The following is a 13,957-nucleotide window of genomic DNA, read 5'->3' as shown; positions in this document are numbered from 1 at the left end:
CTTCAGTAGTTGGGTCCCTGTCAGCTGCATAGGAGACCTGGATTCCTGGATTGAGTTCCTGGCTCCCAGCCTCAGCTGTTCTAGGCATTTAGAGAGTGAATTAGCAAATGGAAGAACTCTGTTTTTTCAGATTAAAAAACAAAAACTTTGAAAGGTATTTGTTATTTCAGAGGCTTATCACAAATTCTGTTAGTACCTTACCAGCTCATCATTGCCAGATACTTCCAAAATAAAGCCAGTGACCCAATTTTATGTAAGACACTAATATTTGTTTTAGCTTATAATAAAAAGATTCAAGGTTTATATCTGATTTATTATAAGATTATATTCTTGTGTGGGATATTTCACTTCCTCATGAAATTTCTTATGTATTTCATTCAGAGTATATGAATTTATTTTTATATGTTATATTCCAATTCTGGTTCATAGGCTTAACTCAGTGACATAATGGTGGTAGCCAAAATAGTAGTGAAAATATTGCCATGCATTATTCTAGAGAGTTCTGTAACCTGCCCAACAAACAAGTCATTTTCCTACCCTTAGGCCTATTGTTCTGAATTCTATAATCTATTGGAAGTATAGGAACTAAACAAGAAAAAACTTTTAAAACCTTCAGAGATTTAATCCTTCTTAGCTTCTGTTAACCTTTAGGGGAAAAAAGTGATGCTATTAAAAGGTTTTACAGTGACAAAATTTTCTTCATTTTTTTAAATTAGGAAGATTGTACCATTAGAATTAGGAGAATATTGAACTCTAATTTGGAGTACCTAATTCTCCAGCATTTTGCTAGGATAGAATTTTCTAGGTGTAGTCCAATTTTAATAAATTTTACTAACCCATGTAGGTGATAGACTTTGTTCAGAAATTATTTACTTCTAAAAGCTAAAAAGGTTACTTGGCATTATAGTTTTTATTTTATTATATGAGGTACAGCTTTATATTGGCCTAGCTCACACTTTGGAACATTCTATCAAGCATCAGAGAATATGTACAGTTCATCTCAACTACATTGCTCATAGTATCTTTCACTTAGGTCTAAGACATAAGTATTTCCTCAGATATATTTACTGTGAAAAAAAACCTTTTACAGATAGATTTAGGCTGCTTGTGGGTTGTATGCAATTTACAAATTTGATACAAAAATCTGCAAAAAGTTTTGCAACTTTTTTTTTGTTGCTTTGATATCATAATGTGGATGAAGCAGTAATCTTACTAGTTTTTCTCCCCTCATGCTTTCTAGGGCATGTCTTTTAATATTAGCAAACAAAGTTGTCATGTTTCTGTCCTTTGCTTTTCATACAGGAAATGTAGAATCCATTTCTTAGACTGATTTTGTGAAACATAGCTCTGTTCTGCCTTAGTATATTAAGGCTTAACTTTAAATGCTTCCACAGACTGCTGTGCTCTACCCTATGGCTTATCTTTAGTGGAGCATTACTAGAAATAGACTGACCCCTCAGAGGCTACCAAAGTGAGTAGGAATTTGAATGCCCTTACCCAGGATGCATGCTCCCCTTACCTGCTACCATCACCCTGAGTCTTCAGAGCCTGTCTGCTGCTGATAGTTCTCTGTTCTTGGTGCCTTTGTTGTCCATCATTTCACTGCCTTCAGAGCTTGTTGCTTCCTTTCCCTGTGGTTGCATATGATCTCCATCTCCACTCTGTTCTTTACCCCTCTCTAATCAATCCATTTGTTGCTTTTGGTTAAAAACAAATCTTCTCGTGTGGATTTTTCTGTCTCCTAATTTAGACTCTATGGTGTGGTTTGTTTATGGCCTTTGCCTACCTTGAGAAATACCTCTAGTTTCAGAAATCAGCTAGTCACATTTGTGAAGTATAGTTACAGCAGTTTTCATTTTTATTCAGAGTTTTGTGGGGTTTATATCATTTTGCTTTCTTAGTCCAGTTTAACCCCTGATTAAATGAAACCTTTTGTTTCCCTATGCCTCTCCCCCTACTACCCACCAGTTGTGTTTTCTGTGAGATTTTTTGAATTATTGCTTCATTCTACTGATGAGAATAAAATAGAAAACCTTAAGATATTTCATCAACAGGATCTCATATTTTTGAGTCAGCATGTTAGTTTTTAACATCGTTTTTCCTGTGCTTATTGCCATGACACATCAACAGATGTTCAAGGGCACTTGGTTAAAAAAAATCATGGTATACTCGGAACATTTAGATTGTGGTAATAGGAAGATACTGGAATATTTTTAAATTTTTAGTATTTATTTTGCTCAGGTAAGTTTGAGGTGGTAAGCAGGTGGACTCTAGAGTCAGCCTGTCCTGGTTGAAGACTTAAATCTTGGCTTTGGCACTTTACTTGTTCTGTGACTTTGAAGAAGTTATTAAATATCTTTGTGCCTCAGTTTCTATCTTGTAAAATTGGAGTTATAATAGTATATACTTCACAGGGTGTTTGTGATTAGAATAGTAGCCACCTAGTGGTTGGTATCTACTACTGTTATTACTACTATTTTTAAGTTTAATATTTGACCTGCTCCTGTCTTAAAGATTTCCTTTTTATCATGCAAATCCTATTATATGCATTTTTATTTGAGAATTAGTCACATCAAAACCTGATTACCAGTCCAAAACATCAGTGAATATGCTGACTTTAAAAAATAGCTAATATGTTTATGCTAAAATCTTTTATGAGACTTTGAAAAACAGAAAATGAGCCCAACAAACAAGCCAAGCAAACCTGGGCAGCATAATGTAGGCAAAGCTTAGCTCTACACATTTTAATGGCCTAAGGAAAGTGATTAAACAACTTCTTGGTTATACTGAGATCTTTTGCAAGGTTATATTAAATAATTTTTAGTTTATTACAAAAGAATTTTCTAATCAATTACACACTGTAAAAATAACAATTTTTCATTTTAAGAATTTGCTAGCAGATACTTCATGCTAGCAGATGAGAAAATAAGTGAAATATCTTCTGTCTCATTTCATGCCAATTACTAGTTTTACAAATTAATGCTTTTCTTAATTCTTAGAATCTCATAAGATATGCCTATCTAGTTTCTGTGAATCTACAAATAGAGTTACAATAGTATATACTTACTTTAACTATTATTGAACACAAAGTGACAACATACGGGGTGAGAGTGGGCAGGAGAATATTCCATCTATACTTATTGCTAAACTATGTGATGAAAAATACTCACATGACTACCTGATTTTTTTTTTGTTCATTTAAAACAACAGCTCAAAATGGCTAATACTCCAGGCCACTTAGTTTTGAGTTGATAAAACGAAGTACAACTGTAAATTTTTTAAATGTGTTTTGTTTTCCCTAGAATTTTCACAGGATCTACAAGACTAGATGGAAATGCTATTGGTAAGTAGGTGCTTTTATTTAGTCTATTTACAAGCTGGATTGTTGGCTGAAAAATTAAAATTGAGCCAAAAAATGTAAATGTATTTACATTATAGTGGATTTCGTCCGATGGCTATGTGCTGTGTCTATGGATGAATTGCTTTCTACCACACATCCAAGAATGTTCAGTCTGCAAAAAATAGTTGAAATATCATATTACAACATGGGAAGAATAAGATTGCAGTGGTCCCGAATTTGGGAAGTTATTGGAGATCATTTTAATAAGGTACTTGAATAATTACAGTTTTTGTTTACATTTATAGCATTTCTTTTGTTTAAAATTCCCCTATTGTCTTATTCAAGGTTCTGTCCTCAATTCTTTATTACTTTTTCATTATTAAATTTGGAAAACACTTGAATCCTATTCTGCTCTTTAGTTCTGCTCTTTAGAAATAATTGCTCAAGGTTTTAAGAGTTTAGTAAAAATATTTATTTTTTGTTGAGAAATATTTTAGCAAACCTAGTGCCTTTATGAAAAATCTTAGGTTTTACCAGTCTGTGCTATTAATTGTGTACTTTTTCTAAGACAAAAATGAATTATGGATTTTCACTGCTGACATTAGGATTATGGTTTTTGGTTTTTTGCCCTTACAGGTTGGCTGTAATCCTAATGAAGATGTAGCTATTTTTGCAGTAGATTCCTTGAGACAATTGTCAATGAAATTTTTAGAGAAAGGAGAGCTTGCTAATTTCAGATTCCAGAAGGATTTCTTAAGACCTTTTGAACATATAATGAAGCGGAACAGGTATTATATATGTTAAATTGCTTACTATCAGAAAAACCTTTATAGTGTCTGTAGAAGGGTAAAACAGAAGGAAAAAAAAACTAGTTAGTTTTATCTATGTGCATAACCAAACAATTATATTAATATTTTAGGTCTCCAACAATTCGAGATATGGTTGTGCGGTGTATAGCACAGATGGTTAATTCTCAAGCTGCTAACATTCGGTCTGGATGGAAGAACATTTTCTCTGTATTTCATCTAGCTGCATCTGATCAAGATGAAAGCATAGTAGAACTTGCATTTCAAACAACAGGGCACATTGTCAGTGAGTATTCTTCATCTGTGTTTAAGTAAAAAAGCAAAAAATCTTAATATGTTCAGAACATAATTCAAATATAGTTAAGATTATGGGATTGCTTTGGGCTTAAGGTTTACCAGTTTTTAAATGCAGAACCAGAGTAAATTTATTGTCTTTTTTTTTTTTTAATGCATTAGGAAACTCAGACCCAGAAAGGTCAAGTAATTTGCCTAAGGTTGCAGAAGTAGTAAGCCATGGAGTTGGTATTCAGAGCCATGGAGTCAAAGCCTTTTTTGATTTTTTTTTTAATTGTATCACTATACACATAGCCTTCTTTGACTCTAAGGTTGTCTGAAATACTAAACTTGTAAGTTAAGTCTGTGTAGCAAGATGATAATGATGATCATTGTTCACATGAAGAATCATGACATTATTGTAGTTAGTTTGCTTAAATGTTATACTAAGCTCTTTGCTTTCATTATTTTATGTAATGCCGGTCTCTTTATTAGGAGCTATGTCTGTAGTCTAAGCAAAACAACATGGTTCACTGGCCTCACTATCTAGAGCAGTCAACTAAATGATAGAGACAGATGTGGCCCCATATTTGTTGGGTATCAAAGCCCTTAACCTTTAAGAACCATTCATTATATCTACCTGTTGATAGACTGAAAAGTTATAGTTATTTTGATCCTTTTTTTTTTCTATTTTAGCCCTTGTATTTGAAAAACACTTTCCAGCGACTATTGATTCTTTCCAGGATGCAGTGAAGTGTTTGTCTGAATTTGCGTGCAATGCAGCTTTTCCAGATACAAGTATGGAAGCAATTCGACTTATTCGCCATTGTGCAAAATATGTGTCTGATAGACCTCAGGTATAGCGTCATTTAGTAAACAAAATTTTGCTGAGTATTTCTTTCCATCTTGGAATCCAAATTGGTTTTGGAATTGAGGGTGAAAGAAGCATTTATTTTGTAGTGAACCCAAAAATAATCTGAGCTTGATTCTGAGTTATACTGGTTACATATTATAGCTATTATTGAAAGCATCAGGTATGTTTCTCAGTGTTCCACATGTGTTAATTTACTAATTTTCATAACAACTTTAGGAAACAGATAATGTTATACCCCATACAGATAAGGACACTTAGGCACAGAGGAGTTCAAAAATGTGTGCCTTGTGGGCAAGGCTAGTAAAAGAGAGCTAGAGTTTAATGCAGTCTGTATTTTCAACCATTTCCTATAGTGCATTTTGTCTGTCCATGCTCTGCAGTACTGAAGTTAACTAATTGTGAATGAGTGTAGATGGAAACTCTTAGGTAAAAGGTTGAACTGTCAATCTGGCTACCACATTTAACTTGCATATAAGGAAAAGTGATCCATCATAGGTTTAGAAATAGGATTTTATTACATACAAACATGGAGCTATGGAGGTCTTAGTACTTTTTACATATATCACCTTGTTTGACTTTTATACCTCTTCAGTGTGGTTAATGTAGCTATATGGTATCATAACTTTTTAAATGATAAAAGTAGGAACCGGAATTAACCTGATTGATAATTCAGAGAGCTGGTAACAATTGAAGGTCAACTTTTGGATTCTAGTCTAATGCTTTCTTTAAAATTTTTTATTATGATTTTAATTATATATTTATAGAGTACAGTATGATAATTTGATATGTGTAATGATCAAGTCATTTTAATGTTCCTATCTCTTTAACATTTGAAATTTTTTTATCAGCTCTGAATAATTTTATGTATTTACATGGGATAGTGTGGTATTTCAATAAGTGTATTCAGAGTACTGATCAAATTAGAGCAAATAACATTTCCATCTCCTTATCATTATTTTGTATTTGCAGTCCTTGAGCTCCTGTGTGTATTTATGCATAAAGCGTAACACAGGTTATAGGCAACTGTGATTTGTGTTGGCAGTATAGTCTCCATCTTTTTCTAAGTCATTATTCATTAAAGTACTCACTTTTGATTTGTAAAGCATTAAAATTTTTGAGAAACATTACACTAAATATAAAAGTGTTAAGTGATACTTTTAACAATCCGACCTTTCTTCTTGAAGGCTTTCAAGGAATACACAAGTGACGATATGAATGTGGCACCTGAAGACAGAGTGTGGGTGAGAGGATGGTTCCCAATTCTCTTTGAGTTATCCTGTATCATCAACAGATGCAAATTAGATGTAAGAACCAGGTAACAATCAGTATTTGTAATTAAAATTTTGGAGGGTTTATTTTAGATTGAATCAATCTTATGTGAACACAATTTCACAGTAAAGGCCATGAATCATGTGCTATTATTAAATTAGGCAGGCAGATTTTAAAATATGATAATAGAATTTTAAAACATGTTAAATAAAACAAAATAAAAATGGAAATGCATGGCTTTCCTTAGAATTTGATTATAGTTTACTTTTATTTTTACCTTTAAATTAATTTAATACCTTGAACATGTCTATTTTTTCAGTTAGAAATTGAAGTTAGTGCCAGTTTTACTTCTTGATAATAGAAGAATTTTTAAATGCACATCCTTAGTGGGTTTTAGGTAAAGAACCATCCATTTCTTTTTGAATCCTGATCAGTAACAGTTTTGAACTCTTTTAGAAATGTATTCCCAATAAAAGATATATATGAACATACAGTCAAGTTGCAGAGAAACTTTTTGTGGATAATATAGTTGAACAGCTATTCAGTGCAGTATTCTTACGTTGTATAAGTGCAGTCTTTCTTGCCCTTGTACATTTGGGTGCCAACTTGGAATAGCATGAACTTGCATGTCTTAATACCTTTTAACAAGTATTTAAGCCCATCATGTAATCATAGAAATTTTTTTTTAAAGATTTATTTTAGGCCGGCGCCGTGGCTCAAAAGGCTAATCCTCCGCCTGCGGCGCTGGCACCCCGGGTTCTAATCCCAGTAGGGATGCCGGATTCTGTCCCAGTTGCTCCTCTTCCAGTCCAACTCTCTGCTGTGGCCCAGGAGTGCAGTGGAGGATGGCCCAAGTCCTTGGGCCCTGCACCTGCATGGGAGACCAGGAGAAGCACCTGGCTCCTGGCTTCGGATTAGCGCAGTGCGCCAGTTGCAGCGCGCCAGCCGCAGCAGCCATTGGGGGGTGAACCAATGGAAAAGAAAGATTTCTCTCTCTCTCTCTCTTCTCTCACTGTTCACTCTGCCTGTCAAAAAAAATTTTTATTTTATTTATTTGAAAGAGTTACAGAGAGAGGTCTTCCATCTGGTGGTTCACTCCCCAGATGGCTGCAACGTCTAGAGCTGCACCAATCCAAAGCCAGGAGCTTCTTCCAGGTCTCCCATGTGGGTGCAGGGGCCCAAGCACTTGGGCCATCTTATACTGCTATCCCAGGCCATAGCAGAGAGCTGGATCGGAAGAGGAGCAGCCGGGACTAGAACCAGCACCCATATGGGATGCTGATGCTTCAGGCCAGGGCATTAACCCGCTGCGCCACAGCGCCGGCCCCAGTCATAGAAATTTAGTGTCAAAACCATACCCACTTTCCACTGAGATTAAATTTGATAATAGCCGAAGATGCTTCATTTTTACAGCATCACTTGTTATGATAGAAATACTTACAAAATAGCTAAGTAATCCAAAATAGAACTCAAAACCTCATGTGTTTGTTATAAAATTTAATCATAAGAACATTATGAATCATTTTTTATCTAGGTATGGTGGCTTATTTATCAGTAAATGTGTTAAGAACTTAAAATTAGTGGCTGGCATTGTGGCACAATAGGTTATGTCATTCCCTATGTCGCCAGCATCCCATGAGTGCTGTTTCAAGACCTAGCTGCTACACTTCTGATCCAGCTCCCTACTTATTGTGCCTGGGAAAGCAGTGGAAGATGGCTTGGAACCCTGCCACCTATATGGAACACCTGAATGAAGTTCTAGGCTCCTGACTTCAACCTTGCCCAGCCCTAACCATTACAGCCAACCAGAGGATGATGATTGATCACAGTCTCTGTTTTTCTGTTTCTCCCTCCCTCTGTGTCTCCCTTTGTAATTCTGTGATTCAAATAAATAAATCTTAAAAAAAAAAAAAAAAAAAACAAACCTCACTGAAACTCAAGGTAGCCCCCAATTTAGATGTCCAGCCACCTCTGTACAAGTAATACAAACTCAGCACCTTATCCTTATCCTTATCCTTTTTTGTAACCATCTGTTTGGTGGAGGATCTGCCTGCTTTGTTGCCTGTCCTTGCCTAGGACCAAGATGTCTTGCTTCTCACCATATCCTCTTTCCAGATTATGCCCTAATTGGGGGTTAATTTTTTTTAACGATTTATTTATTTTAAAAGCAGAGTTACAGAGAGAGGAGGAGAGACAGTGAACTCTTCTATCTGCTGCTTCACTCCCCAAATGGCCGCAATAGCCAGGGCTCAGCCAGGCCAAAGCCAGGAACCCAGAGCTGCTTCTGGGTCTCCCATGTGGGTACTGTACCCCAAGCACTAGGGCCATCTTCCACCGCTTTCCCAGGCACATTAGGGAGCTGGATTAGAAGTGGAACAGCCTGGTATCAAACCAGTGGCCATATGGAATGCTGGTGTCTCAGGCAGAGGCTTAACCTGTTGTTAATTTAGATACATTTAAGAATGCAGTACTATGACTTAACACCTAACGGTGTAGAACTTCCGCATGTATTCACATTTGATTCTCCCAAAAATGATATAGGACATCTTCAGCATTAAAAGTCCTTAGAAACTATTGATCTCTGCTTGTGACTTAGAAGCAAGCAAACAAAGGATTTCTCACATCCCCTTCCTCCCAGCCATAAGAGGTAGCATTCAGTTGCTTGGAGTGGAAGGTCTTGGACTTTAAACTCAACAGTTAGAAGAAGAGAGAGCCTTGTTCCATTGAAAGATGGAACTTCTGGATCTAGCCTTGGTGGTTGAACTCTGGCAGGGATCTTGTCAGAAATTCTCGTGATAGAGTTTCTTTACTTCTACTCTTACACATCATGTCTTTTAGGGATCAAGTAGACTCTTGTGAACTTCCCATAGAAATGAACATGACTGTACTGTTTTTGTTTTTTATATTTATTTATTTATTTGAAAGGCAGAGTTACAGAGATAGAAGAAGAGACAGAGAAATCTGTCCGCTGGTTCACTCCCCAAAAGGCTGTAATGGCCAAGGTAGGCCAAGCAAGGACCAAGCCAAAGCCAGGTCTCCCATGTAGGTGGCAGGGGCCCAAGGACTTGAGCCATCTTTCGCTGCTTTCCCAGGCACATTTGTAGGGAGCTGGATTGGAAACAAAGAAGCTGGGACTTGAACCCGTGCCATATGGGATTCCAGCATTGCAGACAGCAACTTAACCCATTGAGCCTTAATTCCAGCCTCATAACTATAATGTTATTCATTTAACAGATATTTGTTGAGTATTAACAATATGCCAGGTATGTACTTGCTTGGAGATTGCATAGCAGCAAATGAGCTAGAAGGGAATACCAGTCCTTATGGAGCCTTACAAAGAAAATTTTGTTCTGACTTACTGTTGATTTATTATATTATAAAATAAACCATTTCAAAACTGAAGGATGACTCTGGCCAGAACAAAAAGTAGCATACAAAGAAAAGATCAGACTTTTTAATAATTACATAAATGTTATTTCAAGAAAAATAATTTAGGTGGCAGAAGTGTGGTATACTGAATAGTTTTTTGTTCAAGAAATATTTACTTCCCTCATAGGAGATGAATTCAGACCCCTGCTCTCATAGAGCTTAGGCCTTACTGAATTCATTTTATAGATACATTTGTTTATGGGTATTGAATGAACAAAGTTTGTAGTATCGCTGAAAATCCCATAGGTGTGTGAAAAACATTTTTCCAGAATCAGTTTTTACTCTTAGACTGCTGTGGATGCATTTTGTTCCTTGGCCACAGAGCTACAAAGTTAATATTTACTCACATGAATCTTCTTTCCATCTGTATTTCCATTTATAGTTTTTAAATACTAGAATGGTAGGTTGAGAATAGAGGAAAAGTGAATTTTTAAAAAAAAAAATTAAGACCAAGGCCTTTGGGATCTTCCATGATGTATCCTAAGGAGACCTATTATTTTGCAACTTAAATTTTATTTATTTTTTTGAAGATTTATTTATTTATTTGAAAGGCAGAGTTACAGAGAGGCAAAGAGAGAGAGAGAGGTCTTTCATCCGCTGGTTCACTCCCCAAATGGCCACAATGGCCATAGCTGGGTGGATTGAAAGCCAAGGGCCAGGAGCTTCTTCCAGGTTTCCCATGTGGGTGCAGGGGCCCAAGGACTTAGGCCATCTTCTACTACTTTTTCAGGCCATAGCAGAGAACTGGATCAGAACTGGAGCAGCCAGGACTCGAACTGGCACCCATGTGGGATGCCGGCGCTGCAGGTGGTGGCTTTACCTGCTACGCCAGAAAACTGATCCCACCAGAGTTTTTTTTAACTGTCTTAATGATTCTAACATACAGCAAGCAGCTTAAATTTTATAAAACCCAACATCATGTGTGAAAGACAAGATTAAACTTTTGGGTTTTAGTAGCTTTGTGAACCATGAAAACTATTTTAGGAGGAGGATGCCTTTTTGTATTATAGCTTTCCTAATTATGTTTTGTTAATTTAGGGGTTTAACAGTGATGTTTGAAATAATGAAAACATATGGCAACACTTACGAAAAACACTGGTGGCAGGATTTATTTAGAATTGTTTTTAGAATCTTTGACAATATGAAATTGCCAGAACAGCAGACAGAGGTAAGAAAACACAACATTTTGTTTTAGCCTAACCATTTTAAAAGGTTCTTAATGTTTTCCACAATACATTTGATTGATTAAGCACATTGGACAGAAAAGAATTCCTAGAAGAATTTTCTTTAAGGCATGAGAATATTGTAGTATTTCTTTAAAAACAAGAACACTGTTTGAGGATAGAAATTTCCCAGTTCATGATATGATTCCCTTGCTTTCAGTGTTCTTGTTGGACTCTGTTTCTTTTCCACATTTTGATCTTACCACAACCATAAAAAACAAAGAACTTTCTTTAGTATTATATAAGGGCTTCTTATTCTGAATTGAGCAAAAAATAGCAAGTAAAATTTGTTTCATATATATATATATATATATATATATACACAATTTAGGAAGTATAGAGCCCAGGCGATTACTGACATCATAAATAAGAGTGTCAATTGTTAAATCAACAAAAGGAGTCACTGTGTACTTGCTTCCCTTGTAGGAACTCTGTCTTTAATGTGTTGTACTATGAGAATTAACGGTAAAACCAGTCTTCAAACAGTGCTTTATACTTTGCGTGTCTGTGTGGGTGCAAACTGTTGAAATCTTTACTTAGTAAAGAGTTGATCTTCTGTATGTAAAGATAATTAAAAATGAATGTTGATGAAGAATGAGATGGGAGAAGGAATAGGAGATGGGGTGGTTTGCGGGTGGGAGGGTGATTATGGGGGGAAGAACCACTATAATCCAAAAGTTGCATTTTTGAAATTTATATTTATTAAATAAAAGTTTTCTATTAAGAAAATATTTTTAAAAATTGGTAACAGAAGAAAAAATCTGATACACCTACAAAAAATAAAAAAGAATGTATAGAGCCCTAAAAGTTTTTCCATTTTTGTTCCATATAACAGTATTAAATGCAAAGTGCTTCAATTATCCTTTATGTGTTGGAGAAAATAAGTTACTATTTTATATAGCGAGTCAATTTTGTTTTAAACCTCTACTAACTGCTTACATAAATTCTTATCTCTCTTATTTTCTTTTCATGTTCCATCATATTCTCTAGCAAGGCCAGCTGCTCTTTTTCATGGATATTGTTTGAGACATGATAATGTTATTATTGAGATGATGCAGTGAAAGTTCATAGTAATCAAAATAAAGTGAAGAAAGTAGTTCAGTTGTTTTGTACATAGGTAATAGTGACAAGAAAGAGATATTAAGTTGAGGTGGATTTAATACTTCAGAGGGAATTAAATGGTGTGAAAGGAACACTGACAGCCTTATTTTACATATATTTAAATATTTTAAATATTTTAATTCTAATAGTTGTTTAATGGTAGGGACAGCCTTAATTTAATGCATTCTTTTCCCCCAGAAAGCTGAATGGATGACAACAACTTGCAACCATGCACTTTATGCAATCTGTGATGTGTTCACCCAGTATTTAGAAGTACTCAGTGATGTACTTTTGGATGATATTTTTGCCCAGCTTTACTGGTGTGTGCAGCAAGGTAGGTCTATACTAGATAAGTGACACGCAGTGTTAAATGTGACCCTGGTAATACATAGATGAATTGCTCTTTTCTTTTCTAGACAATGAACAGTTAGCACGATCTGGTACAAACTGCTTAGAGAATGTCGTTATTCTGAATGGTGAAAAATTTACCCTAGAAATCTGGGATAAAACTTGTAACTGCACATTGGATATCTTCAAAACTACAATCCCACATGCGTAAGATGATTTTATACAGCTTTACATCTATATTTGTATATTCAATAAGTTTGGCAGTGATCAGTTAATAAAAGTTTGAGAGTGGCTAGTTATTTCCCATGTGTTTTCAGTGTTAAATTGATTCACATTTGTTGGAAATCAAATTAGTGTAAACCATAACAAATACATCAGTAAAATTCTTTGTAAACTAAAATATTTATTCCGATTATTCAGTATTTGAGTCAGATTGAAATGATTTCACTGACTTGCAAGGCTGTTTATCCAAGCAGTGTTTTGAATTTGGAGGTGGGGGGAGGTTTGAAACTCAACAAATTTTTCAATTACAATGGATTTAATACTGAAGAAAATCTATTTTGCAAATATTGCATTTTATAATTGTCATCTTTCTCCAAAGGAAATATTTTGAATTGAATTCTTCTGGCTAGTTTTATCAGAGAGGAAACTTAGACATGGTCAGGCTAAACGTCTATGGTAGTACTTGGATTATTTGTAGAATACTTGGAATTAACTTCCCAGCTCAATCCCAAGGGCTGTCTCTGTATGTGGTTTTACCTTAGATCTACAATTTTTAAATCTACAGATAGACCCTTACTTAAAACATCTTACTAAGTAGATATATGGAAATGATTTGAAACTATTCATGAAAAATGATAATTTTCTGATTTTTAAACTTCACAAACTTTTTTTGGTATGTACTAAATGTTTGCCCTCTTAGAATCTCTGTGTAAATATCCTAATCAACAGTAAACAGGAAATCAAGCAAAAGAAACACATGCATGAAAAACATTTCCTAATAGGATATTTTGTCATCTTTTTGGTCCATCTCCAACTACTGAGTAGTTTTCATCTTTGGTATACTGTGTTGGAGGAATGCGAATAAATGTCAAATGACCCATGTTTGTCAGAGTCTGTCTGTGGCTCTCACATCAAAGATAGCATAAATTCTTGCCTAGCTGTTGTCCCTATGACATCTGTCCAAAAAAACCAATTAGGCTCTAAATTCTTTTTTGTAAGAATTGGTCTTTTTTAAAAAATGTATTGAGTTATATAATCAGTAAGATATATTTGACCTTAGCCAGCGCCATGG

At 35.2% G+C, this 13,957-nt stretch overlaps 1 protein-coding gene across 5 annotated transcripts in view; it reads left to right on the top strand.

Annotated features, from left to right (window-relative positions):
* The window catches only part of ARFGEF1 (ARF guanine nucleotide exchange factor 1), a 150,659-nt gene that overhangs the window by 111,618 nt on the left and 25,084 nt on the right, over nucleotides 1–13,957 (top strand). For 4 of the 5 annotated variants that reach the window (XR_011389118.1, XR_007919076.2, XM_070075109.1 and 1 more), the window contains exons 24-32: nucleotides 3,303–3,343; nucleotides 3,439–3,608; nucleotides 3,977–4,128; nucleotides 4,260–4,432; nucleotides 5,116–5,276; nucleotides 6,478–6,608; nucleotides 11,030–11,159; nucleotides 12,514–12,649; nucleotides 12,732–12,870. Coding sequence is in view for 2 of the 5 variants with exons in the window: in XM_070075109.1 (XP_069931210.1) it covers nucleotides 3,303–3,343; nucleotides 3,439–3,608; nucleotides 3,977–4,128; nucleotides 4,260–4,432; nucleotides 5,116–5,276; nucleotides 6,478–6,608; nucleotides 11,030–11,159; nucleotides 12,514–12,649; nucleotides 12,732–12,870 (1,233 nt within the window). In the remaining 3 variants the exon portion in view is untranslated. Of the gene's footprint in view, nucleotides 1–3,302; nucleotides 3,344–3,438; nucleotides 3,609–3,976; nucleotides 4,129–4,259; nucleotides 4,433–5,115; nucleotides 5,277–6,477; nucleotides 6,609–11,029; nucleotides 11,160–12,513; nucleotides 12,650–12,731; nucleotides 12,871–13,957 lie in introns of those variants that run through there. The other variant, XR_011389119.1, reaches the window with a different exon arrangement.

This window comes from Oryctolagus cuniculus, chromosome 6 (assembly GCF_964237555.1).
Source record: "Oryctolagus cuniculus chromosome 6, mOryCun1.1, whole genome shotgun sequence".
NCBI lineage: Eukaryota > Metazoa > Chordata > Mammalia > Lagomorpha > Leporidae > Oryctolagus > Oryctolagus cuniculus.
Note: the sequence above shows the minus strand (reverse complement) of the source record. Positions and strands in the feature narration are given on the sequence as shown.